Here is a 27607-nt window from a genome sequence, read left to right on the forward strand (position 1 = left end):
GCTGAAAGAATGTTAAGGTTACAAAGTCAAAGGCACACAAGTTAGAAAATGCCTGAATTAAGTTTTTCTGTGCAAATTTAATCCCCCCCCCCACCGTGTGTGTATACATCATGATACAGTCTATAATTACATACTATCTTTCCCACAGGACCACTGCTTTATTCAGTGCCTGGGTGGACAGGTGTCTGGGGATGAATCAGGGTTGTGCAGGGAAGAAAACGATTGTTTGTAGAACCCCTGCCTCATTTGTTGCATAAAGTTAGAAGGCATGTAATGAAAGGGGTGAGGGATTGCAAGAAGAGTCTGCTTTTCAAGTTAAGACTTTTTAATGCTACCCTGCAGAACCAGATTCTATCCCTGCCTCTTCCACAGAGATCCCACATTATGCTGGGCAAATCACATCACAGGTTTCACAAATGGCCACTATGGGTACGTCTACATGGGGATAAAAGCCTTGTGGCACAGCTATGACTGACCTAGGCCAGCTGAGTCAGGTTCGTGGTTCTAAAAATTGCTGTGTAGATGTTTGGGCTCAGTCAGAAGCCTGAGATCTGGGACTCTTCACCCTCTCCACCCTGTGTATTCCTCATTTTCTGGGTACCCATCTTCAGACACCTGGAGTGTGATTTGCAGAAATGCTGATACCTTACTGCAACTGAGTTCAACAGAAGCTTTGCTCTTAACATAAATATGTACTATAAAATATGAAGTACTCTGAAAAGTCAGGCCCTAGGTGGCTTGAATTGGGCACTCAAAATTGACACTTCTGATAATTTTGGTTGTAAGCTCTGTGCCTCAATTCAGCATGTGTAAAATGGAGATAACTTTATTAATGTTTGTAAAAAACTAAAATACTATGATAAGAGCACCATAGCAAAGCTCATGAGGAAATTAATAATTCTGTAATCAGTGCAGTAAATCAGTATTGTACTGGCATGCTGTAAATAATAAATCAGGCACACAATGAATGAGGAGGATAAAAAAGGAATATTGAATAAACTACTCATTCAGTGAGCACACGCAACCCTGTGCACTGAATGAGCCGGGGGGGGGGGGGGTCGGCTGTAGAAAAATAGTATGTGATTATGTAATTAAAGAGTACCTGTGACAGTCTAACCCTGTATTCATCCTTGCACACTATTATAATAATCTTTGTACAGGTATGCCTTTGGAGGTATCCTTGGAAAACTCATAAATTGCTGTTCAATATTGTCCTGATAAAATGTGTGTGGCAACATTGCATGTACAGTTAAAAGATTCCACTGTATAACGATACTAAGACATTTTCCAAATCTGGGGAGCTGGACAAAACTAGAAAATTTAGCACACACATGCAATTAGTTCAGAAACCAGAAAGGAATTCCATTGTTGACAGCTCTTATGATATGGCATGCCTCATGATTTTAGGTATGGTTTTTGTTGTTTTTGTCTAAAGCCTCCCGTAACTTCTCACTGCACGCAGCAATTCTGAATTTTTTCCCCCTCTCTAAAAGTGGCCATCACCCCTCACTAGTCTGAGGGGATTTACGCCCATTTGCCTGCAATTAGGCTGACTACCATTGCTTACAATTTTGCAAGTAGAAATGACAATGACCTAATAAAGATGGCTGTTTCCCATTGTTTTCGTATAGGACTGAATCCAGACTGCCCTCAGTGAAGACTGCCACCCCACATGATTTAAGGACTGGAAACTGAACAGGAGACTGGAAGGTATGTTGCAAAAGAATGTAGTGCCCTGGTAAGGAGGAATGAGGCAGAAGTTACAGAATAGGACAAGGACTCTGAAGGAAACATGTAGAGAAATGTGAGTGAGGTGGGGACAGGAACAATAAAGGAAATAGACACAGAGGGGAAAAAAGGCAGCTCCCGCACCTTAGAAACTAGGAAAAGATTAATGGAGTGATATATCTTATCTTTAGCAAAGCTTTTGATACGGTCTTGCCAGCAAGTTAAAGTATGGATTGGATGAATGGAGTACAAGGTAGATAGAAAACTGGCTAGATCGTAGGGCTCAATGGGTAGTGATCAATGGCTCAAGGTCTAGTTGGCAGCTGGTATCAAACGGAGTGCCCCAGAGGTCGGTCATGGGGCCGGTTTTGTTCAATATCTTTATCAATGATCAGTATGATGGAATTAATTGCACCCTCAGCAAGTTCGCAGATGACACTAAGCTGGAGGGAGAGGTAGATAGAGTCCAGAGTGACCTAGACAAATTGGAGGATTGGGCCAAAAGAAATATTGTGAGATTCAACAAGGACAAGTGCAGAGTCCTGCACTTAGGAAGGAAAAATCCCGTGCACTGCTACAGGCTGGGGACCAACTGGCTAAGTGGCAGTTCCGCAGAAAAGGACCTGCGGATTAGTGGACGAGAAGCTGGATGAGAGTCAATAGTGTACCCTTGTTATCAAGAAGGCTAACGGCATATTGGGCTGCATTAATAGGAGCATTGCCAGCAGATCGAAGGAAGTGATTATTCCCCTCTATTTGGCACTGGTGAGGCCACATCTGGAGTACTGCATCCAGTTTTGGGCCCCCCCACTACAGAAAGGATGTGAACAAATTGGAGAGAGTCCAGTGGACGACAACAAAAATGATTAGGGGGCTGGGCGTATGACTTATGAGGAGAGGCAGAGGGAACTGGGTTTATTTAGTCTGCAGAAGAGAAGAATAAGTGGGGATTTAATAGCAGCCTTCGACTTCCTGAACGGGGGGGGTGGTTCCAAAGAGGATGGAGCTCAGCTATTCTCAGTGGTGGCAAATGACAGAACAAGGTGCAATGGTCTTAAGTTGCAGTGGGGGAGGTCTAGGTTGGATATTAGGAAAAACTATTTCACTAGGAGAGTGGTGAAGCACTGGAATGGTTTACCTAGGAAGGTGGTGGAATCTCCATCCTTAGAGGTTTTTAAGGCCCAGTTTGACAAAGCCCTGGCTGGGATAATTTAGTTGGGGTTGGCCCTGCTTTGAGCAGGGGTTGGACTAGATGACCACATGAGGTCTCTTCCAACCCTGATCTTTTATGATTCCTAAGCAGCCAGTGTGCATTTGTCTGTGTGCCTTAAGGTTAATTTAGAACATGAAATGATCACACACAAATCTGGGGTATCAAGTGGCTCCCCTAAAGGCTAACAAAGCAGAAGGGAAACAAAAACAAATGTTTAATTTACAATTTTTAAGCCAGTCCAACCAATTTTAGCATCTGTCTCATGCTTTTGAACACTGGGGTTTGATGATACTAGAGTTCCAGCCTACTTGTCAATTCTTTCACATTTTCTGCTCTCTTCCCTAGGGACAAATAAGGACTAAATATAAAAGCTAAGGGCTAGAGCAGAGAACTGCAGCAAGAATTCACTGATGGGAAGCCAGAATGACTCTCGCTGGTCCATAGTTGCCTTTTTTTTTTCCCTCCTCAAGCTAGCTCTCTATAGTGCCACATTCTGCTCAACCATGCAGAGAGAGCAATACAAGGGATACAAGAGAGAAAGAGACAGCTTCCCTCCCATGCACTGATGAAGCATCACACAGCAATACATGTATAAGTGAATCTATGATTAGATAGAGCGTTAGATTTGATAGCAGGGTAGTAGTTGTAAACTACTTCAGCTTTGAGGTGGTGTTACCCGTAATTAACATAAGAATACTAAAAACACTTCTAAGATCCATCTGAATGCACATAAAGCCATTATTATGGCTTTTGTTCTAGCTATTGCGCTTCTGCTTTCTCTCAGCTGGGCTTTTGGGTGCACTGGATCCATAGCAGCTTAGATCTTGTGGCCCTTTTCAATCCCCTCCATCTGCTCCCTGTACCACTTCAAAAGTTATTTTTCCTCCCTTGGTATCCTGCTGTTAATTGATTTCTCATTAGACTGACCTCACACTTGGTAAGGCAACCCCCATCCTTTCATGTATTTATACCTGCTCCTGTATTTACCACTCCATGCATCTGATGAAGTGGTTTCTAGCCCATGAAAGCTTATGCCCTAATAAATTTGTTAGTCTCTACGGTGCCACAAGGACTCCTCATTGTTTTTGCTGATACAGACTAACGCGGCTACCACTCTGAAACCAGTCGTAGAAGAGGGCTCTTCAGTGAACCCAGCACAAACTGCTAGGTTTCTGTTGTGTGCATAGCCTTGTGGCTGAGATCTACATCAGGTGAATGACATCCTAAGGGAAAAGCTTGAAAACAAGACCCAAGTGTACTTTAAAGGACTGAAAACTAGAAAACAAAGATTAGAACAATTTTCAAATTTCGTGATTTTTGCAGGGGCCTGACACATGATTTTTGGATGCTTGCGGTTGGCAATAGTGTACTACACACAGTTTTGTCTTTAGATATTTCTAACACACCTATCACTGTAGTATCTAAACACCTAAGTAAGCACTTGTTCTATGTTAGTACTAATATGTTCTCGTGTAATGGTTTTCACCAAAGATTTGCACTTTATATACACACAGTTATTCATATAATGTGAACTATGCTTAGTCTTCAAGAAAAAACACAAAACAGATGGCTGTCTCCTCATCACAATTCTTTACCATTAATGGCTCAGGCAGTTTTGTTCTGTAATCTTACCTATTTCACATACCACACTCAGATTAGGTACCATGAAAAATAACCCTTGTTTGAAAGCTCCCTGTCATTCCATTTCAAATTTAGGATTGCAAGGTAGATTTCTTACATTATGAGGTCAGTTTTGTGGTAGCAGAACTTCCCATGTAGTAAATTAAATCCATTATGTGGCCTCTACACCATGACTAGGAAGTTGCTATCACGAAACTATTTAAACCAAAGAAAACAATTTTCTTTCACAAAACAAATCTCAGTATTTCTGGTTACGTTTAAATTAAGTTAGGCCCAAGCCACTACAACTTTGTGTAATACAAATCTAATCTAATTACAGATGTCTGAGGTAATCGTGTTATTACTAACACTGGTAAATTAAGATTTCTTTCCATGTATTATATTCCCAGTGAATATCAATCTTGTATTTTATTGTATTCAGAGGATCTGGCACTAATAAATCAAGTAGAGCCATCAAATCTACAAACCATATTCTTTGCCTAAAATTGTAAAGTTTTACTTGCAAAGTTTTATCTACTATACTTGTAATGATTTACTGCCAAAGCAAAAGTAACTCACCAACACCACTATGGAGTGTATATTTCCCTTACAGTCCCCCTCCTTGAACTTGTGAAACTCTAAGGTCCTATTGTTGCTATCTAGAATCTTCAGACCATGGGTTTTCATTTGACAATCCTAGCCACTGTAGAGATTTCAGTCCTATCGTAGAAGGTGCACATGCATGGGGATCATATGATTTAAATCCCGAGTTACACTACATTAACTGAATTTCATTAAATCAACACTGGTAATAGAAAGACTATTCATACAATGAAAAGTAAGAAATTAAAATACTGTACTTTCAATGTACATTTCTCTTTTCTGGCCTGGTTTAAACAATATTTCCGCAGCTGATCATACTAATCATTTAAAAATATTACCATTATTCCTTGTAATGACTAAAATGAGTTCACAGAAAGAAGCAGAGATTTGGAATTTACTTCTGTCCTGAAACCCCATTCACCATCATCAAAAAAAGGTGAAATAGGGATGGAATATCAGTCAGTCAATGGCTTTCTGATAGAGGTAATGAATGCCAGGGCCACTGATTCAGTTACTACAATCCCTGGTATCTATTATCCTCAGATATGTGAAAAATCTTCTCATATGATAGTAAGGTATTAGAAAAGATATCCCTTCATTTCAGCAAAACCCCCAGCTCTTTCCATGATAGTGGGATACATTATCTGTCTCCTTTAATTATTCTCTTCAGATGTAGCTCAGAGTGAGAGAGAGAAGTTTTGCAGATTTTTTAAAACAGACTCAGATGAGAAGTGTAAATTCCTAGATCCATACCTCCCTACCTCCTAACACTACAGTATGACATTGACTGCTACAACATGCAATCTCATTTCTGTCAATTTGCCAAGTGGTTTATGGCTTAATATGGCAAGCAGCATCTTCACAAAGATTCTAATATATGCCCCCAAAATTAACAGCATGCAAAAAATCCTTGATGCAATAAATTACATATAATAATTTCCCCCTAAAGGGCTAGTGCTGCTTTGCTACACCTCTGTTCAACAGGTGAAACATTGAGGAGGAGTTCAAAAATAAATCAGCATTAGTCAGCAAATACCATGGTCCTCCAGAGTCACACACAAGCAAGCTAGATCAGCAAATCTGTATGCACCTAAATAATGGTTTCACCTCAAAATAACATGCTGTAGTATGAGATACCATTAATTAGACAAGGGAATTAAAATCCACACTTGCCTGTGGATTGGTCTCATGACAGATCAGGTTAGCTTAGTGCACAAGCAACTCAGTGATCACTACCACCCACCCCTATGCCTATTACATGTGGTTATCCTAACTTCCTCTGGACCCAGCCGAAGGAGGGTGGTTGGGGTTTAGTTGGGGTTGGTCCTGCTTTAAGCAGGGGGTTGGACTAGATGACCTCCTGAGGTCTCTTCCAACCCTAATCTTCTATGATCTTTGAGGGAACAAATGAAAGACACTGGAAATCACTCAGTTTCTGAAGGCTATTCAAGTTGCCTCATGGTCAGATTTACAAAACCTGCCTTCCACAGGGTGAGGTGCTTTTTTTTTGTTTTGTTTTTCTTTGTGAGCCAGCCTTAGCCTTGCTCTGATGCTGCGAGAGGGGAACAAGCCCCATTTTTCCCACCCCTCAAACTCCCCTCCCCAATGTGTACCTTCCTAGCTTCCTAAAAATATCCACCATACATTCATCTGTCCCCACCATCCAATCCTTCAGTTCAAAATTTAGTCATCTTCATAACCATTCCTACTGTAACATTCCATGAGGAAAATAAAACACTTTTTTACCAATTAGGACAGGATTCCCCAACGTTCCTAAGATACCATATCACATTTAAACAGTTACCAGAATGCTGCAAGATTTTTAATGGCACTATCTGATCAGCAGGAAATAACTTATAACTAAGTTAACATATATGATATTTAAGCATTTGTAATGTGCTTGACTAATCCTTTCTGTATTCTGTGCAATAAAATACAACTTGATGTGGTTACTCAGTTTTTAAGTTTAACATTCAATTAAATTATATGTACACTGTGTTGTGGAAAATTCATTTTAATCATCAGGCTAGATTACAAGCTTCTGAATGGGAAATGTTATGCAAATTAATCTAACGAATATCTGGGGGCGTTTGACAACAAATCTTCAGGAGAACTGTAGGTAAAATGTACAAATCTAGCCAAAGAAAACAACAGTAACTTTGATTGTTGTACATAAAGAGTGAAAGTACATTAAAAATCTGGAATATAGCAAACTATTTTAGATGCAAGAGGCTACTACTAAAAATGACTGTGTGCTGAAGGGTGGAACAATAGTAGTTTAGTTATACAAAGCCTTCTATCTGGTCCGCAGCGAACAGAAAATATATACTAATCCAACACATATCGTGAAATTCAAAAATCACAATCTCACATGATCACAGAACCCTGTAGTACGTGCATCTATAATTATATCAGCCTGACAAAACTGTCATGAATTTACCAGCCCAGACAAAAAGTACAATAGCCTGTCCTTTGCCACAACAGAATGACACAATGAAAACACTGATCTTGAACGTACTCATGTAAAATATTTACTTGCTGCAGGCTAATGGATTAATAGAATTTTATAAGGCTGAAATAGAAAAAATAAGGCCCCAATCCAGCAATGCCTTTCTGCAGGGGCTTGACTTTATGCACAAGTAATCCTATTGATGGGAATATAATTACACTTCTGAATAAATTAAAGCATCTGTATAAAGTGTTTGCAGCACTGGGGCCTAAAAAACTAATTTTATATTAGATTGTATTATTTGCTTACCAGTATTTTACATTGAGCAATGTTGAGCAATAATGTAACACATGATTTTTCCCGTGAGAATCATTTCCCCGCCCCTGCTCCCCTGCTGGTCACAGCTCCCCTTACCTGATCACTCTCTGGTTACAGTGTGTATGGTAACACCCATTGTTTCATGTTCCCTGTGTATATAAATCTCCCCACTGTATTTTTCACTGCATGCATCTGATGAAGTGAGCTGTAGCTCACGAAAGCTTATGATCTAATAAATGTTAGTCTCTAAGGTGCCACAAGTCCTCCTTTTCTTTTCACTGAACTTCCTGACTTTCATGTGATTAACATTTTAAGCTGGTCACACCAATTTTTTTCAGATATTTTTAAATAATTTTCTTTTAAGTTTTTTTCAAATTTGTATAAACCAACAAGGGATTACAGAACAATTATTGTAACAACCACCATCTCTGTCTTACATACAAAGTTACTACCACAGTAGAGCTTTTCACCGAGCTTTTCTCACCTTCCTGGTTCAACAGTAATTCATCATACAACTTACAGAACAGTTTAATGCACAATGGTTAAAATTAAAGTGACTGTAATTAAAGACTGCTAATGCATAAGTGGATTTTGGCAAGAACACAAAAATCACAAAGACTGATGTGGACAGCTCCAAAAGAATATCTAACAAACAGAATACACAGTAAACATGAAATAATTTGTGAGAAATCCATTCCAGGAAGGAATTGAAACAAGGCCTTTTGTAACTGAAAGCCGAGTGTGTGTCCACGCGCACGTGTGTGTGTGTGCGCGCACACATCAGAAGCAACATTTATTGAGGCCTGCAAAGAGGAGTTGTTGTCAAAGCCATCAAATATTAAAACCATTGAGAGCAGCTATTGCTCTTACAGAAAGGTAGCAAGGCTAGAGTACCAGGTATTTATAGGTGGTCATCCATCCAGGTCCCAACCTGCTTAAAATTTTAGTCTTATTTTTATATTATTTTAATTAATGAGTCTGGTATACTACATCTTTAGGGTCCAATCCCGAAAGGATCTGAGCATCTCCTGGGAAGTACTCACCATACTCAACTCCCACTGAATCAAATGATGTTCAGCAACTTTGCAGCATTGGACCCTGCTTTTCTAAGAGATTTCTTATCAAATTAATATTCCAGGTATGCAGCATGTACACTGTAAATTACAGAAAACAGTGGCACAAGAGAGAGATTGGATTGCTTAGTTAAGTGTGAAATTGTGTTCCGGGATGTGAAGAATTGAGGCTTCATGCATCTGCAAACATGAGTTACTAGTGACTCAATGACCACAGTTTGAGAATTGCTGGTATACGTAAGAGTTCACGCTTTCTTCAAGTGGCAGACAAGGAGATGCATGTTATTTTGTACTCTTGTACGTTTAATTTTTTTCAGTTATTAAAAAACCAGTGCTATGCACTGTAGATGTCTTACTACAATAAGGAGGGCTGTTGTGTGCAGCCTGTTTCAGTGAGGACAGCCAAAACAGCTTCTGTTATAAATGGAAAAATAACAAAATACACTTAGTATAGCCATCTGAAAGTGCACTGCTACAGTACCCCACTCAGGGTCTTATGCCAGGCCCATCAGCATGTTATCCAAGTCCTGATTGCTTCACCCACTCCTCTGAGGGGCCTCATTGTTCCCACAGAGAAACACTGACCAAACGTGCTTATATTTCACTTGTAGGGCCACCATGTCCACCTATTTGAGCCTAGAGTTTAATACCGTCAACACAGAAATACAGTGGGCAAATGACTCCATAACAGTGGCTTCCGGGTGCTTGTGTATAAAATGCACCTGGAGTCTTTTAGTATTTTTTTTTAATCCATGTGTAAATGCAAAAACTGGGACTAAAATATCTAACAGGAAAGAGATTTTCTGAAGCGCCACTGAACCACTGGCTGTGGAAGCTAGCTTGCTCAGGAGCCAGAGTTCACACAGAGAAAGGTCTCATACAAACACAAGGAGTACAAAACCACAAAGCTCATTGGCTTTTCAATATTTTGTCTGAAAATTAGTCAAAGTTGTAACACAGTCTAACCTGCAGCAACAAACTAAAACTGTGCTTTAAAAATAATCTTCCCCCTGCAGCCCCCACAGCTTATTTCAAATGAATAACAAGTTGAAAATTCCATAGGGACTTCTACTTCATTATTGTTACTTCAAACGCTAAATGTTATCAGCTAAAAGATCTTACCTTGGCTCCAAGCCCTGGCAGAAGGTAGGATTTTTCAGCTAATAAGAGCCTGGAAATTTTACAAGACCATGGGGGTTTTAAAAATATTCTTGCACATTCTTAATGGCCAAATTAATAGATCTTATGCCAGATGTAAAGTGGCATTTTATGGTTAACTTTTAAAGGGTACTAATGGGGGTAAACTTTTAAGACTACTTTAAGATATGCAAGCAGTTAATTTAATACAAAACCATATTCACTACTGTAGATTCATTGTCTGCAATGGACTTCCTGTAAGGCAGTTTACAATTTTTTTTCTAGAGAGAAATGTAATTTAAATAGCTATCAAGTATTCTGCAATTTAATAACTGAAGTTCTTCACTATCCTACTGTCTGGGCTTGCTACCACACACAATGCAGTGCATTAAATACCATTCCTTCACACTTTTATGGATTAACGCACTTCTGCTGAGTTGGCATTTTCATAGGCTTTAGGATGCCAAAAAAACTAATACTAATAATGTTGTTGTATTAATTGCAGGGATATATACAAAGACACAGAAGGCAAAGAGGATACACAGAATGTGTTGCAGAGTCAGGGGAGCACAACAATCATAGATATATAACAGAGCTATATGCATTTTCGTTAACATCCAGGGTCAAATTCTGCTCTCACTTTTACTGGCATAAGTGAGGTAAATTCCATTCAAGTCAATGGAGCTGGGATTTAAACAAAAGTTGAATTAAGAATGTCAACTGGCACTCCTAAGCATGTGCTTATTTTTCTGATCTTTGTTTCTATAATTCCTCTGTAATAGTTTTCTTTAAAGCCAGATGCTAGTTTTCTCTGTTATACCTAGGAAACTGGTGACAAACCAATAAGAAGTGCCACAGCATCCTCTTCTCCGGTGTTACTCCACTCAGAACAGGCAGCTCTAGCCAGAGGAAACATTTCACATAGATCCAAGACTTCATATTTCTCCATTTCACACAACAGTTAGCAGTTCACGTAAATATTATGAGAATGTCACTATATTTCATGATTCCACAGACAGCGAAAACAAGAAGGTCAAGTACTTTGTTATCGTGCTGCTGCACTATCCCATATAGGAAGCAGGCAGGCAGAATTTTCTTCAGCTCAAACATCCTGTCATTGAATTTTTTCTCAAAGTTGTTCTTAAACAAAAAACAAAGATAAAAGTCGTTGGAGTTTTCAAGTGGACTGTGCTAGTCTCCCTCTGCCTCAATAAAGCTATAAATCTTATATGTCTTCCTTCTCCTCCCTTCCCTTGATGCCTTGCACTCTTCATACCGAAGCCAGTAAAATAATTCCCTGGCCCACGTGTGAGATTTCCAACTGTCTCAATATACAAGGGCTTCTGGATAGCTTTGTTAGCTCATATAAATGTTACTGGGTCTTTTAAAAGACCTACAGTATAGTGAACAGCAAGTCTGCTGCTAATGCTAATGTTTAACCTATTTAAACCAATGACACATTTGGAAAGTGATACAGCCAACAGAGGAGCTCAGATTAAAATATTTGACTCTTGCCAACAAGCAAGAGTAAGCAAATAGAGAAACGGAACAAAAATATGTCAAATGATGCAGTATACATCACAGCTAACAGAAAAGTCACCACATACACGAACAGTCTATAGGTCATGGGCAGAGAAATAATTAAATATGTGCAGGGTGCTCATCACCAACCAAAGATGTGGCTGGATCGACAGCGTTTTTCCCCCCCGACTTTAATTTTATCATGGTATTTGACACTCAAAATGGGCGTTGACCACAGAAAATCAGAGTATAGCGCTATCTAACTTTCTCAGTCACCTACAAGGCATTGGTAAACTGCCTTGGGTGTTTATTCAAAGATGAAGTTTTAAAGACACCCCACAGGCTGAATTAGATGTCGGCAGACATAAGTAATGTGGAGAAAACTCCATCTCTGCCCCTCAAATGGGCAGTAGGCAAAAGAACTAAATGTCATGTACAGTCGCACACCACAAACGATAAGAGGTAAAATCTCAAGTTTGGATGCCTAAAGCTAGGTACCTAAATGCATAGTCTGATTTTTAGAGATAAAGAACACACAGCTCTCACGGGCATCATCTATACTACACTCCAATATCAGCGGTGTGTGGGGTATGCATAGCCCCATGCGGTAGCGAAAAGCAAGCTGCGTCCACACTGTGGTGCATAGCCACTGGTGTCAGTGAAAGGCTCTGGCAGAGGGAATGCAGCAGGGAAAAGCTTCAGCAGCTTCCCACTGCAGGAGCCTTTCCGTACTGCTTCCCCATTGCCAGAGTCTTTTCCTGGAGCAGGGAAAGGCTCCAGCAGCAGGGAGGCAGCGGGACACTACACTGCTAACAGCAGCAGTGTGGATGGGGGAAGCTCTGCTTGGTCTGTGGAAAAATTTGTAAGTTACATACCCACAGGCTTCCGGTCTGCCGTTACTGTAGTCGCTTAAGCAATGCCTCACTGTCTACACCACTATTTATACCCATGCTAAGAGGGTATGTACTCTACATGCCACCAAAAGCAGTATGCAGTGTAGGCACATCTATTGTCTTATATACTGATATATATCCCAGTCCATTGAATAGGGGACATAAGCAAGGAGGAAAAAACAGAGCATGAGCAGAGCACCACTGCTCTCCCGCAATTATCTGCCTGCCAAATCAGCCCCCTGGGGCCATGAACATCCAGACATAACTTACAGCAACATCAGGATGCTCTAAAATAGGATGAGAGACTGGGCTGGTGTCAGGATAGTCAAAATTGATTATTCCATCACTGCTACAAGTCTGAACCAAGAACTTTGCAATTATTGTATGTATTTAATTCCTTTAACCAATTTAAACTCTCACCTTTCTTTTTTTCCCTTTTGATAAATAAAACTTTACATTTTAGATACTAAAGGATTGGCATCAGCGTGATTTTTGGGTAAGATCTGAGTTATATATTGACCTGGGTGTATGGCTGGTCCTTTGGGATCTGAAGAACCTTTTATTTGAGGAGACTGGTTGTAAAGAATCACTCATCTCTAAAGTCTAGTGTTCTGGGGGGTAATACAAGGACTGAAATACCAAAGGAAACTGCTTTTATAACATCTTGTTAGCTAGCATGGTGAGACAGAAGTTTACTTTAGTTGCTTGTATGGTAAATCTCATGGGAGAATAACCACCAGTTTTGGGTTGTGTTTGCCCTATTTCTCAGCAGTTTGTTCTGAATTTGGCTTTCTCAGTTATGACCCACAAAGGCAAGGTTACACCTTCACAAAATTTCTCAGTTGAATAATTAATATATTGATTACTAATAATTACTGACACTACTTCACATTGTGTGTGATCTGCAATATTTCACTTAAAGCATAAAAATGCATCTGAAACTAGAATAAATATGTCCTTTGGTAACTAACAGATTATAGCTTTATTCAAAAAGTTATTGTTGTTTTGGTGGTCTGACACTTGTATCAATGTCATTGAATTCTAGAAATTGATCTGTACTCTGATATCTAATTCAAGTTGTAAAAAAAAAGCGACTTAAGGAAAAAACATTTAAGTGACTATTGAAAATATATACTCAATCAATGTTTATGAAGAACTGTCTCTTTGTCATAAAACTGTAAATTGTACATCAAACCTAACCACACCACAGACAGTAAATCAGTTACAGAGGTGAGAAAATATTTGACCAAGAAATTATAGTCTCACCATGCCCATTGGAGAAGTATCTTTCTAGTTTCAGGAGGTTATGGGTTGGTTCATTTCTTGAAACGTGGCCAGAACTGAACACAGTGTTCAAGCTGAGGGCATATAATTCATTTACATACAGTAATAGCATTATAATATTTTCATTACTGCTGTTGTCTATCCCCTTAGTACAACATAACATCTTATTTGATCTTTTTGACCATCACTGTAAATAGAACAAATGCTCTTCATTGAGCTTTTCACAAAGATATCTAGTTCTTTTCCTGAGTAGTCATAGTTAGTTTAGAACCCATTAGCGTATATGAATCATTCAAATGGTTTCTTCAAGCATAGCCTTCTACTTGCCTACAGTGAATTTCATCAGCCATCATGTTGCTCACACACTTGCCTCTGTTTGGCAAACTCCCATTTATTAATATCTCTCCATTTTTAAAATGGAGACAGTTTTGTCTTAGTCTTTGTTTTCTGTTTCTTAGCCAGTTCCTAGTCAATGGTGGAACTTTACCTCTCACCACATGACTACTTAATCTCCTTATTAGCCTGTTGTGAAAGGCTTTTTGAAAACTGAAATAAATTATGTCCATCAGTATTTCTTTACACTCCATATAGTTGACCTGCTGAAAAGAATTCTAATGCATCAGAGACACATAACTTTAATTTACAGGAAAACATGTTTTATTCCTATCATGACATGGTCGTTTAGCATGGGCATTATAAAAATAACCTTAAGATTAGATAGGTATATATCAGACATCTATCTTTAATGGCTCCTTCAGCTAATTTACCTATTATTGAAGTAAGACTCACAGGCTTGTAGTTTCCAGACTCACAATGCCTTTTACCAGAAAAGTACAACGTTTTTGTAAGGGGTATGGGGTCACTGGTTGGAGTTCTGGGTTGCAAAGGTACATATAACTGGCTGACCTAATACCAGTCCATAAAAAGCAACCCCATGGGAAAACTTCCTTTGCACTTGTATGGCTGGTGTGAGGTTTTGGACATCCTTCACATCTTATTATTTCTTCCTCTCACAATGAAGGCCAATCTGTTTCATGACAACCTACTACTGCCACTTCTGACTTGAACAGGCGCTCAGAACAGCCAGCTCTGCTTCTGGAGTTTTAATTCAACGTCTAGGTATCCCCCGGGTGTTCTACTGCAATCACTGACGAGTGATAAACAGCACTGCAAATGGTGCTTGCATCATGGAATCCTACTTTGTATCAAAAGCAAAGGCACCTGTGGATTTTAATTGGGATGCTGAAGAAAGGCAGATGCAGTAGGATCACAGCAGCCAAGTTACAGAACACACATTAAGAATCATTAAGCACCATAAACGCTAAATGCTCATAATAGTGTCAGAAATCCCCAATTCCCATTCTACATAAATTGGGCTATAGAGCTCCCAAAGTAGCACACTTTTCCTTGATTTCTGCAGCTTTACAATCCCAACTAGTGTTGCAGTAACCTTCCTTTTTGCCTTAAATTCTTCTCTTAAGGGGAAAAATGGAAAACTGACTGACTGAAGAGTCAAATAATAATGCTACATGCCTGAAGTAAAGGCTTATGCCTGCAGAATTTGAACTTTTGAAATGGTTTTAGTTTATCTGTGAAGCTCTAGGTAACTGCTGTCTTAACAATGCTGCATCTTCTCTTAACATGTTAAAATTAATTCACCTCAAGGCTGACAACAAGCATGAGAAATTTCAGCCTTACGGGTAATTTTTTTCAGAAAGTTATGAAGTCACTGGCAACAAGGATTTAGAATGAAAATGCCATCTCAACCATAGCTGTAACATTGCCAGTGACATGCTACAAAGAGGATTCTGTTCAACTATGTACCTTCCAAGTTTTACAGCCTTTGCACGCACTAGGGGAACAGTCATTAAAAAGCCACGTTAGAGATAAAATAAAGACCTTCTCTGCTTGTGACAAGCTTCCATCCCCTGAAAATCAAAAGCTGATGCCTCCACAGTGGGATATTTATTGCCAGTTGCACACAGTTTAAACAGGGCTATGGATAGGGTGGGGCAGAGGAGGCATTCAACAGGCTAGAAGGAGAGTTAAAATAAAAATTCTACTCGGGTGGTTTGAAGAGTTCCTTTCCACACTAACCAACACCGCCACCCCTACACACAGTGCCGATATCCACTGAGATTCCTCTACAACCTTTAGGGAGTATTTTAATTCCCTTCTCCCTGCCTCCACCCATCTCCCCATAGAAGATGCTATCACAGATCAAGTCTGCTAAGAGAATTAATTAAAACTCATCTCAGGAGGCAAGTTGCATTTAAAAACAGATGAGTGTGGAAGCTAGGCAAAAGTTTTCAGAAAAAATACCCAGCTTTTTTAAAAAAAAATTACACTTAGGTCACTTCACCGTTCTAAGTTCAGTTTTCTTCTAAAGAGGAATGATCCTTGAAAATAATTCAGGATAGATTAAGGAACCCTTTTTTTAAAAAATGGTTTCTGCTTGGATTTTGCAATTATCTCTCATTTCTCCTACTCTAAACTAATTAACATTTTATTTCTTGAAATATCTATTAGAAAAAATTATACAAACATACTAAATAGAATGAGAATTACATAAGAACATAAGAAGGGCCATACTGGGTCAGACCAAAGATCCATCTAGCCCAGTATCCTGTCTTCCGACAGCGGCCAATGCCAGGTGCCCTAGAGGGAATGAACAGAACAGGTAACCATCAAGTGATCCATTCCTTATCACCCATTCCCAGCTTCTGGCTAACAGAGGGACACCATCCCTGCCCATCTTGGCTAATATCCGTTGATGGACCTATCCTCCATGAATTTATCCAGTTCTTTTTTGAACCCTGTTATAGTCTTGGCCTTTACAACATCCTCTGGCAAGGAGTTCCACAGGTTGACTATGCATTGTATGAAAAAATACTCCCTTTTGTTTGTTTCAAACCTGCTGCCTATTAATTTCATTTGGTGACCCCTAGTTCTTGTTGGATCACTATACTATACATGTTAGAGGCATACAGAAATCCAGACATGCACATAAGCATTTCAGAAGTGTAAAACCAAAAACAATGTAATGCAAGGGAAAACTGCTAGCACTCAGGGGAGACTGGCCTATCTCTAAAACCAAAAGGAACAGTGTTAGAGTAAGGGAGAGCAAAGGGGAAGCTCTTCTTTCTCCTCTCTCTTCTCCTTTCCTCCGTTTGCAGAGCTCTTCCCTCTCAGATAGTGAGGTGAAGACAATCCACTACTCAGCCAACCAACCACCCTACAGATAAGCTGTGGGACAACCCGCCTGCCACCCCCACTCCTACTGCTGTAGAACAACTACTAGCTGGAAGGATTATTTAGGAGCCTCTATATGATGCTAGGGAATGGGTTCAAGAGCGGTGGGTCAAAGGTTGAAGGACGGATGGCTAGGGGTTTGGGTGGTAGCGGGAGAAAGGACTAATGGATTTTGGCCGAGAATGTGGGACTTGGGTCGTATTTTGCCCATGGACGGTAACACAAAGCAGCATTTGACACAGACAGTTTTTGAGGATGCTCCTTTTTGGAGTTTTGACAGCACATCACTAATCTGGGATCAGAAACATATAAATGGTGGCCTAACTATTTACGTGCAGAAATATTCCAGCATTATCTCCTCTCATTGGAAAGCACAAAACAAACGGATTGCCTCAGACACTTCAAAATGAGTCAGACTACTAGACCTCTTCGTTATCAGTTCATCTGAGCAGTGCTCTCCTGCCCACTCCCCGCCAAGAAAGCATGGACACCAAATCTTCACGAAGATCATATATATTAATCATGCTATCCTGGCCACGAGCATTACCAATGGACTCAAGTGTACAGAGTTACCATGAAACTGCTGTACAGTACTCTCAGACGCTAATAATTACACTTGCCATGCCCTGTCTCTTAGGAAAAGAAAAAAAAAGATGTATTCCCATTCACCAAATATAAAAATACAGCCAACAACAAAAAATAGCTCATGCTTTGAGCTGTATTGAACAGCTAAAAGTTTGCTATGCTTTACTTGTCTTCCTTCCATTTTGGAGTTTCTAGAGATGTTAATGTACAATTCTGGGGATGATATAGGTTATATGATTGCAAACTCTTTGAAAAGCAAAAGATACCCAAATGTCCATAAACTATCAGTATATAAACCAACTGGCATATCATTTTAAAACAAAGTAACCGGCGACTAATATATGGCTAACTGTATCCAAAAAACACCCCTTCATTGTGGTGAGCATATAAATCCACTTCACATCTAATACAAATGATTCCATGTAAATAAATCCATGAATTACTGCAGCAGTTCATATTCATCAGCTTTTAAAAAGCGAGAACATAAGTCACTCACAAAGTTGTTTTTTCACTCCCAATCTTTGTCACTATAGCCACATCTCAGCTGTCTCACCATTACCTTCTGGATGCCTTCCACTCAACTTCAACTTTGCTTGGCCAAAATGGAACTTCCCTATCTTTCCTCCAGAGCCCTCTTCTGGGTCACTGTTGACAACAGTGTCATTCTTCCTGTCTCTCAAGATTGTAAGCTTGGAGTCATCCTTGACTCTCTCTCTCTTTCTCACCCCATATATCTAGGCTGTTTCCAAATCTTACTGCTGCTTCTTCCATAATATCCTTCCTATCCTCCCTGCCCACAGATGAAACTTTTATCTCCTGCTTTGATTACTGTAACCTCCTCCTCAACACTCACTTCACTCTCTGGTCCATATCACATGGCACTACTGAAGACAGTCTCTCCAACCACTGCCCTCTTTAAATCCCTCCACTGGCTCTGCTTCTTCCACTATATCAAGTTCAAGTTTCTCTGCCGGACCTTCAAGACCCTTCAGACTCTGTCCCTCTGACCTTATCCACTTGTTTTTGTTACTCACAGCCATTCTCTTCAGCCAAAGACACCAACCGTGACCACCCACTTGTCTGCTCATTCCCACAAACATCTTCATCCTTACTTCAACACCACCCGTTACGTGTGGATTGTTCTCCTTGATATGTGATCTGATCATTCCTCCTTTTAATCCCTTCTCCAGTCCAACTTCAGCTGTGACAACTACAAGAAAGTAGCCAGTGTTAAATGGCAAGACTCAGGGCAGTTGGAAAATACTGCTATTTCTGTAATTTAAAAAAACTAAAAAAAAAAAAGGTTGCAAATATGAATATAGAAATATACCAATATACTGCATATATAAAATGTATATATTTAATTGTCTCCCTCCCTACACAGTTTTTGTATATTACTTCTATTGTCACTATTTAAACTCTTTGGGGCAGAGACTTTGTCTCCCTCAACATCTGTACAGCAGAGAGCACAACCTCCGATTCTGATTGTGGTTTCCGGGTGCTGCTGGAATATAAATATTTACTACCAACAGCTCTCTAGTGGCCCACGTGCTATAACTCAAGTATCATGCAAGAGTGCAAACAAAAGCTAGCAAGAAGCAACGATTTCTGCACTTTTGGGAGTGGTAGAAGGTAAGAAGAGGAGCACTAGTAGTTACCATTCCCTCTACCCCAACCCAGAAATGCCTACTGATACTGAAGTGGCTGTCTCTCTAGTACTGTTATATAACGCTATCATATAACTTCTTATAGCAATATCCTTTCAGTGAAAACACAACAATCTTCAGTGGCTCATTATAGAGCTATTTTCCCCATGGAGAAAAAAAAATCTGTTACAGAAAGCTGTGCTTTAATCAGGACGCGAGTGTTCTCAACATTATTTGTAGAAGGGCATGTGCGTAGATTACTGCACCATACACTTGCCCTCTGAAAACAGCATATGGGCAGCTATTATTCTTTAACATCTCTTTTATTCCCATCTCAGTAAATAATAGAACTAATATTTTATTCATATCTTAGTAACTAATAGAACCGACCACAGAGGTTTTTTTGCCTCCTAATACAAATCCTCATCACAGAGCATGAAAAAACCCTTACAACCCAATCTCTCACAAAAGGTGAAATTAGTTTCTTTGGAAGGGGAATAAATTGATAGGGCATTGTTAATTCCAGACATTTTCCATAAAGCAAGTAAACAATCTATAATGTCAACAGATTGATGAGCCAAATGAAAATACAACCAAAACATCTGAACATTCAAATAGTCAATAGTTAACATCCATGATTTTGCACAAATTTACAAAAGATCTAAAAGCCCATTTAGAAGCCACAGATATAACAAAGTTGCCTGAAAGAAATAAAAACAAGGAAGAAAAATAGAGAACACAACCCAAAACATGGAAACAAAAACAAGACACACTTACTTCAGATTTGGAGGACATGTTTTCCTCCATGTCAGAATCATTGGGATCCACAATATCATCAAATGGTGGTAAAGTAGCTTTTTTCTTCTCCAGTGTCTCACTTTCCAGTTTGACCTTCCCCATCTTAAGCTGAGATTTATCCCTTATTTGTTTTTTGTCAGCAGAACAAGTAAGTATCAGGGAGGGAGCACTAGAAAAACTTCGAAATAAAGCCTCCGAACTACTTTTTTTCCTTTTTTTGGCAGTAAGTTCCTCAGAATCTGTAGTGGGGGCCCTTTTTGTAGGGGCCTTCTTTTCTTGCTGCTGTCCACCTGTTATAGTAAGGATGCTATTTTCAGATTTTGGCTCCTTGGACATGGGTTTGGGTTCCTTGAAGGCCATCTTAGGAACAATTTTTTCATCTTTCAGTGGTTTGTTTTCTTTGGGTTTCTTAGAGGATTCTTTGGAAGATTTGTTGTGTTCCCTGGAAGGTTCTTTGAAGGCACTTTTATGTTCTTTTGAGTCTTTAGACGGTTTTTCCTTGTGCTCCTTTGTTAATTTATGGGGCTTTGAAAAACTGTTACTACTGCTGCTGCTGTTTGTGTTTATATTCTTATTGGGGTCCTGCAACAAGGATAAGCACAGAGGAGATTTAAAACAAAGACAAAAACAGTATGAGCGCAAGATTTAACCTACACACATGGATTACAAACTGTAGAATTTGTTCACTTTAAGAAGACATTTATAGGTTAAAACAATTCTTCTATGTTCCCCCTTTTAAAAAATTGGCAATCTTATCTTAAACACATAGCTGATTTATTTTAAAGATGAATACAGTACCTCAGTGGTTATAAAAGGTGGAGCTTTTCAGTGAGTTGTAGTGCAATGAGAGCATCTAAGACACTGCAGAACGTTCCTCTAAATTGTTTGGCAGGTGGTTAGGACAATTTTAACTTCTAAACAAAGTTGGGTTTAAGTAGTACAAAGGAGAAGAGCACAAAACAAAGAAAGTTCAGGACTTTCTAATATAAAATGTCAAGTGTGAAAAGCAAAACAGCTATGACAACAAGGCAGGTAAGCCACTTGTACTTCACAGCACACCTACAACCAGGCGAGGGTCAGACGCATGTTGCAACCACAACATTTCAGGCAAGATCTTATGTCCTCCCCAACTTTTTCCACAGTTCATTTCTCATACAGAATGATAAATTCATGGATAATTCCTAAAACCCAACTGGATACCCAATATTTAAATGAAGTCCTCTTTGCTTCAAACTCATGGTGTGGAAAAAGAGCTGTAGAGTAGACTGTGCTAGGGGAGGGAAACCTTTACCTGGTTCCATTTTCTCATACTGCTGTTTACTTTTTCCTGGGTTTTGTTCATGTTGGGTATTTCCTTATGTTTTTAATTCCATCTCTGATCATGGCATTAGCTTTTGAGCGGTTCTACTGTTTAAGTAGTCCTACCAGACAAGCAAATGGCAGATATGGTATACAATGTGCCTCTTTGCCTAAATTTGCCATTGTAAAAATCTCAAAGGCCAAACACATGGTGGAGCCACCATCTTTCAAGTGGTGCCAACAGTAAGGGAACCACATTTTGAACCACTAAAAATGCTATTTCTGGGACTTCTTATTACATATGATCTGACCCCATCGTTCCTGGCCTGATTTTCAAAAGGTGCTGACCTCACCAGCCACTCACATAGATAGAGCGCTAAGAACCTCTGAAAAATCATTCATTCCAGAGATGTTAACACCAAATGCTTATGGTAGTTATCCCCAGAAACATGTTTATTTTTACTGAACTAGTAATTCTGAAAGAACAAAACCCAATTTCCAACAAGTAACATATGCTCAAAGTAAGGCTAATTATTTTCCTATAGGTTGATTACATAATAATATCTTAAAGTAAATATATTTTTATTCAAATATTCCTAAATGTTAAACACATTTTGATGAAGAAATGCGTACAATTCAAGTGACTGCATACAGTTCTCAAACTGCCAGAGAATTTCTTTTCTCCATGGCAAAAATAAAAGTCGAAATGGCATAGAAATTCAAAAGAATTTTAGAACTTCATGGAACCAAGGAAAGTTTTGGGTGTGCAAACAAACAATAAAATCTACAAAATACTGTAATTTGGGGGTTATAAAATTATGATGTAAAATAGTGCATGCACAAATAGGATTCATTTACTCACGACATGAACAACCATTCCAACATACTATAGTACTCTTTTCTTCTCCTGCTTAGAAAGCAACAAGAGAACCCAGATGACAAGCAGTGAATTAAATCAGTAGGATCATCTAGCTCACGAACAGAAGAATTACTGGAACAGCACAATGACCCAAATATTGTGCTTGAGTATACTGTCTCAAGCAGTGATCTCCATCAATTTTCTCAGTAAAAGAGGGGAAAACAGAGCACCTTAGCCACTGTTTCAGAGTAGCAGCCGCGTTAGTCTGTATTCGCAAAAAGAAAAGGAGTACTTGTGGCACCTTAGAGACTAACCAATTTATTTGAGCATAACCTTTCGTGAGCTACAGCTCACTTCATGGGATGCATTACTGAATGGATCTGATGAAATGAGCTGTAGCTCATGAAAGCTTATGCTCAAATAAATTGGTTAGTCTCTAAGGTGCCACAAGTACTCCTTTTCTTCTTAGCCACTCTGCAACACAATAGCATGGTGTGTGTGTGTGTGCGTGTAAGGTTTCTCTAACTGTCGTCTGTCTCAAGAAATTTTCACCCTATAGCATGAGAACTGACCATCCTAATTTTTTTTCCACACGACTGTAACTGCCAGCACTGTTCTTACTAAGCATCTAATCCTTCTTTCAAGCTTCCTAAGGAAGTTACTTCAACAATATCCAGCAACAGTGAATTTCATAAATTAATGTATGGCAAAATTTGTAATATGTGGTTACCTTAGTTGAATTATGCCAACTAAATTTCTGTGTTTAACCTGTTTAGGGAGCTTGCTCCCTATTTTGATGGTCAGATATTTAAACTTATTGCTATAAAAAATATTTGTAATGCTAATTGTGACGCTGGTAAACCAAGTGCCAGCTCTGGCTAAGGCCATAGGCATTAGCTAAAAACTGACAACCTCATAGCTGGAAATGAAACCAGCTCACCTATAGGTTAGTTTTGTTCAAAATAGGTATTAGTCATATAAGAACGTATTTAATGTTCAGACTCTCAGATGCCTGTAAGTTGCTGCATGCATTCATCTCATTTATAATGTCTATATTCCATGCTATAAAGAAATATGTACATTTTGGTTTGTAGCTTTGAAAATGTTTGTTCTGAACTTGTGAACCCAGCCACGGGAATCATTCCCCCTCCCCCACCATCCATCCAGGAGGACTATCAGAAATTAAATGGGAAATTATAAAAGACAAAAGATTTGTTCATTGTGTCATCCATCCATAGAGAATTATGTGCAGAGGGCCTTGTCCCATCGGTTTTAATGATAGAAGATGGAAACAAAAATAGCTGACATGAAGATTTTTCATCTCTTTTCTGTTTGAACTCTCACAGGGCTAGAGAGTCTCAACTGAGGCAGAGCCTTGAATTGACAGATTACCACATCTCTGTCACCTTTGGGAATCATAGATAACTCACTTGTGTATATATGCTTGCTTTAATCTGTAAATAAATAATTTTATTTCCCCTAGTAAATAAACTCTAATTAGTTCATTATAGAAATGGCAACAGGTGTTCTCTTTGGTGTGTGATCTCAGTTACAAATTAATCTGGGGTAAGTGACTGGTCTGTTAGGACTGGAAACAACCTCAGGATTTGTGATTTTGGTCTAAGCAACCATTTATCACTAAGTACACTTGCTGGGGTGAAAGATAGTGTGGTTTGTAATATTAGCTTGGTTTGACTCAGGAGTGGAGACCAATGTAGCCAGTGATATCTCAGTAAACAAAATATTTAAAAAAGATCCTTAAAATCTTTTTGAAATTTTGGAAGTCAAGGAGAGCTTGTTAAATAAGACCTATATGTAGAGTCTGGTGCATATTTGCCAATTAGAACAGTATAATTTTGTAAAGAAAATTTTGTTGCTGAGAATGGGAACTACCTCAAAGTGAAAGGGAGAGCTCAGGCTTTGACCTTAATTTGGTTGAATTAGTGTTCACTCAAGCCCCATTCAAGTTGCCAAGCAGATGACGTACCTGCTGCGGAGAACTAGGAAATGTCTGGTTTTTTTTCAAATGAAAGAATGAGACACTCCGTTCCCCTCCCCCCCATAATCACCAGGATGAAGGAGTTAACGTCTCTCTCTTCTAATGGGAAGAAGCAATAGATCTGAGACCCTAGAAGCATGGAAAGTTCAAAGACTATTATATTTGGATATGTCAGATGCTGTGGGGCACATGGAATATTCAAAGACTTTCGTATCAATAAACGTTCTAGGTCTTTATCTTCCTGGCTCTGGGTGGTTTTGGGGAACTGGGAATCCCTTGGGGTTTATTAATGCAAAGTCACTGTGCTGGTTATACAGCTACCCAGCCCTTTGAAGCATTGACTGGTTTTATCTGTTTCAGAAGGACTGGGGAAAAAAAGACCCCTCACTGTATGAAGTGTCAGCCTGAACTGATTCTGTGACCCTCACTTGATCCACAAGCTGACATGAGACTTTAACCAAGAGGACAAAACCCTGCTATAAGAGTTTGAAGGATTTTTGAAACCTACCATGGTCTCCATATGGAAGATGGGCAACGCCTGGTACGTTTAACATGGATGTAGACCATTTATTGTTTAATTGTATGTTTTCTCTGTAATGCTTTTGTCCTAAATAAATGAACTGTGCTTCATGGAAGCTGACTCGTCACTGGTAAACACTGTCAAAGCCCTTGGGAGACAGCAGAATAGCAGGCACTAAAGTAAGATCAGACCTGTTGAAATAAACACAACCCTAACACACTATTCCGGAGGGAGAGGAAAGTGAGTTCCTGCCCCATACAGTACTCTTGAGAGAGCAGAAGTGCAGTTAAACCTGGAACTGATACATCTACAATTCCCTGATCTTTATATCACGTATATAAAAATTATGCACTTAACTATATAACTACCTTGTTTTTCGTCAGTTGATGTTCATTCACCATTCTGTGCTGATAAGCATCTGTTTTTTTGGGAGGGGGTTTCCCGGCGATGGGGGTGGGAACCCTCCTGCCTATCTGTAGCTGTGGTTTATTTGGCTGCCTTACACTGCCACATGTTTACAATGAGGAAGAGGGAAACATTTAACTTTTGGGAACGACTGTTGGAGTAACCACAATTCAGAATGTGACAGCAGCAGAACATGAGAAATGCAATGAGCAAACTAGGGTCACAGTAACCCACAACCTCTATTGAGGTTGACTAATTTTAAAAATATAGTTTGTAGCACTGCTCTGAAAACAGAGATGGCCTTTCAAACAGAACTTGTGACAGTTAGATGGGATGTTAGAGCAGGGTGCACGTGTTGTGCTGTGCAGCTATACTTGTTATCTAATTAGCAAGACACTGATAGAAAACTCTTCAGGACTTGTCTAATTTAGACGTTTAGGCTGTGCTTATCAGTGTAGGAGCTGAGACTATGTCTACACTGCCCCACAGTTTGGACTATGGGGTGTGAACAGAAGTGTGCACCAAAGTGCTGCACTCTAACTCCCCCATGTGGATGTTGCAGGTGTGAACTTAGATTCCTAGTTCACATTAATGTAGTCCTCTTTGAAAATGAATATGTAAAAGACAAACTAGATTATCTTTTAATTTGCGCCCACAGCATCCACACAGGGGAGTTACAACATAACATTTTGGTGTGCACTGCTATTCATCCCCCCATAGTCTGAACCTGGGGCTAAGGAGACAAACTGTAATGTCTTCCAAATATTAGAACTATGAAATCGCAACCTCTCTCTTCCTCCCCTTCCCTTAGATGTAAGGGGAAGAGGAACAGTTAATTGTTTTGGTTTTAATGTTTGTATTTTTGTTACTTAAAATATTTTATTTAGTTTTGTGACATTTTAAAAAAAAACCTATCCAGAGCTTTCTTCAAACAATATGTCAAAAATACAGTACTAGTACATGCATAAACACAGCAGCCACCATAACACCAGAAAATAAACAAACAAACTCCAAAAGCCTGAGAAGAAACTTGGGGATGGGGAACAATAAGAGACTGACCCACAAGACAGACATTTTTCATGGGTATATATTTAAAAACAAAACAAAACTGGTATTGCCAGGTCTTCAGAGCCAACAGTAAGGAGTCAAAACATTAGAGCAGGTCAAAAATTTTCTGATGGAATATTTTTCCACTGGAAAATGCCAATTCCTCAAAATCTAATCAATTTCCTACACAATGGAAAAATCTGGCCTCTGCCCAGCTCTACCAACCATAAATGAAATGCGGCTGAGATAGGAAATTCAGTAGTCTAGCTGAGAAGACTGTTCTCCTTGAATGCATTCTAACTGTGGGTCTAAACCACACTAGTATTTTAAATATATTGGACAGATTTTGAAACTTCCCGATTCATCTATCAAATTAATATGCACTCCACTAATCATAGAACTGGAAAGGACCTCGAGAGGTCATCTAGTCCAGTCCCCTGCACTCGTGGCAGGACTAAGTATTATCATTCTAGACCATCCTTGACAGGTGTTTGTCTAACCTGGTCTTAAAAATTTCCAATGATGGAGAGTCCACAACCTCCCTAGGTAATTTATTTCAGTGCTTAACCACCCTAACAGTTAGGAATTTTTTCCTAATGTCCAACCTAAACCTCCCCTGCTGCAATTTAAGCCCATTGCTTCTTGTCCTGTCCTCAGAGGTTAAGAACAATAATTTTTCTCCCTCTTCCTTGTCACAACCTTTTATCTATTTGAGGGCGTATACTTGTGGCATACTAATGAAAGATGAGTGCCTTTAAACACTAAGCAGTAAATAAAATCTATTACTCCCCCTAAATGATGACATTTGAATGTTTGAAGGTAAAGCACGTCCCCACTTCCCATGCCACTAATTAAAACAAAAACAAAAACATTAATCATTCCTGATTTTAGTCAAGACCATTTTCCTGAAGGTTTGAAGTGTGTGCACGTGTAAAGTTTAAGTTCTATGTAAAACAAACCCCAAAGGCAAGATCTAGTGACTAGTGATGTTTTTATATTCCATGTGGAAGGCCAAAGTCGGATTCTTAGTTGTCAGAGTAAAGGCCGTGTTGGTCTGTATTCGCAAAAAGAAAAGGAGTACTTGTGGCACCTTAGAGACTAACCAATTTATTTGAGCATAAGCTTTTGTGAGCTACAGCTCACTTCATTTATTTGAGCATAAGCTTTCGTGAGCTACAGCTCACTTCATCGGATGCATCCGATGAAGTGAGCTGTAGCTCACAAAAGCTTATGCTCAAATAAATTGGTTAGTCTCTAAGGTGCCACGAGTACTCCTTTTCTTTATTCTTAGTTGTGTTCTTTCATGTCTTGGCCAACCAAGGGCCAGGGTGATGTCCTCAGTAGGGGTGTCTGGAAAA

The 27607-nt window shown here is 39.3% G+C and overlaps 1 protein-coding gene across 2 annotated transcripts in view; it reads right to left on the reverse strand.

Moving 5' to 3' along the window:
• MLLT3 (MLLT3 super elongation complex subunit) overlaps positions 1-27607 on the reverse strand; it is a 218135-nt gene that overhangs the window by 36276 nt on the left and 154252 nt on the right. For both annotated transcript variants that reach the window (XM_074953456.1, XM_074953458.1), the window contains exon 6: positions 20100-20702. In XM_074953456.1, the coding sequence (XP_074809557.1) occupies positions 20100-20702 (603 nt within the window). The remainder of the gene's footprint in view (positions 1-20099; positions 20703-27607) is intronic.

The sequence above is a fragment of the Natator depressus genome, chromosome 5 (assembly GCF_965152275.1).
Source record: "Natator depressus isolate rNatDep1 chromosome 5, rNatDep2.hap1, whole genome shotgun sequence".
In the NCBI taxonomy this organism is placed as follows: Eukaryota; Metazoa; Chordata; order Testudines; family Cheloniidae; genus Natator; species Natator depressus.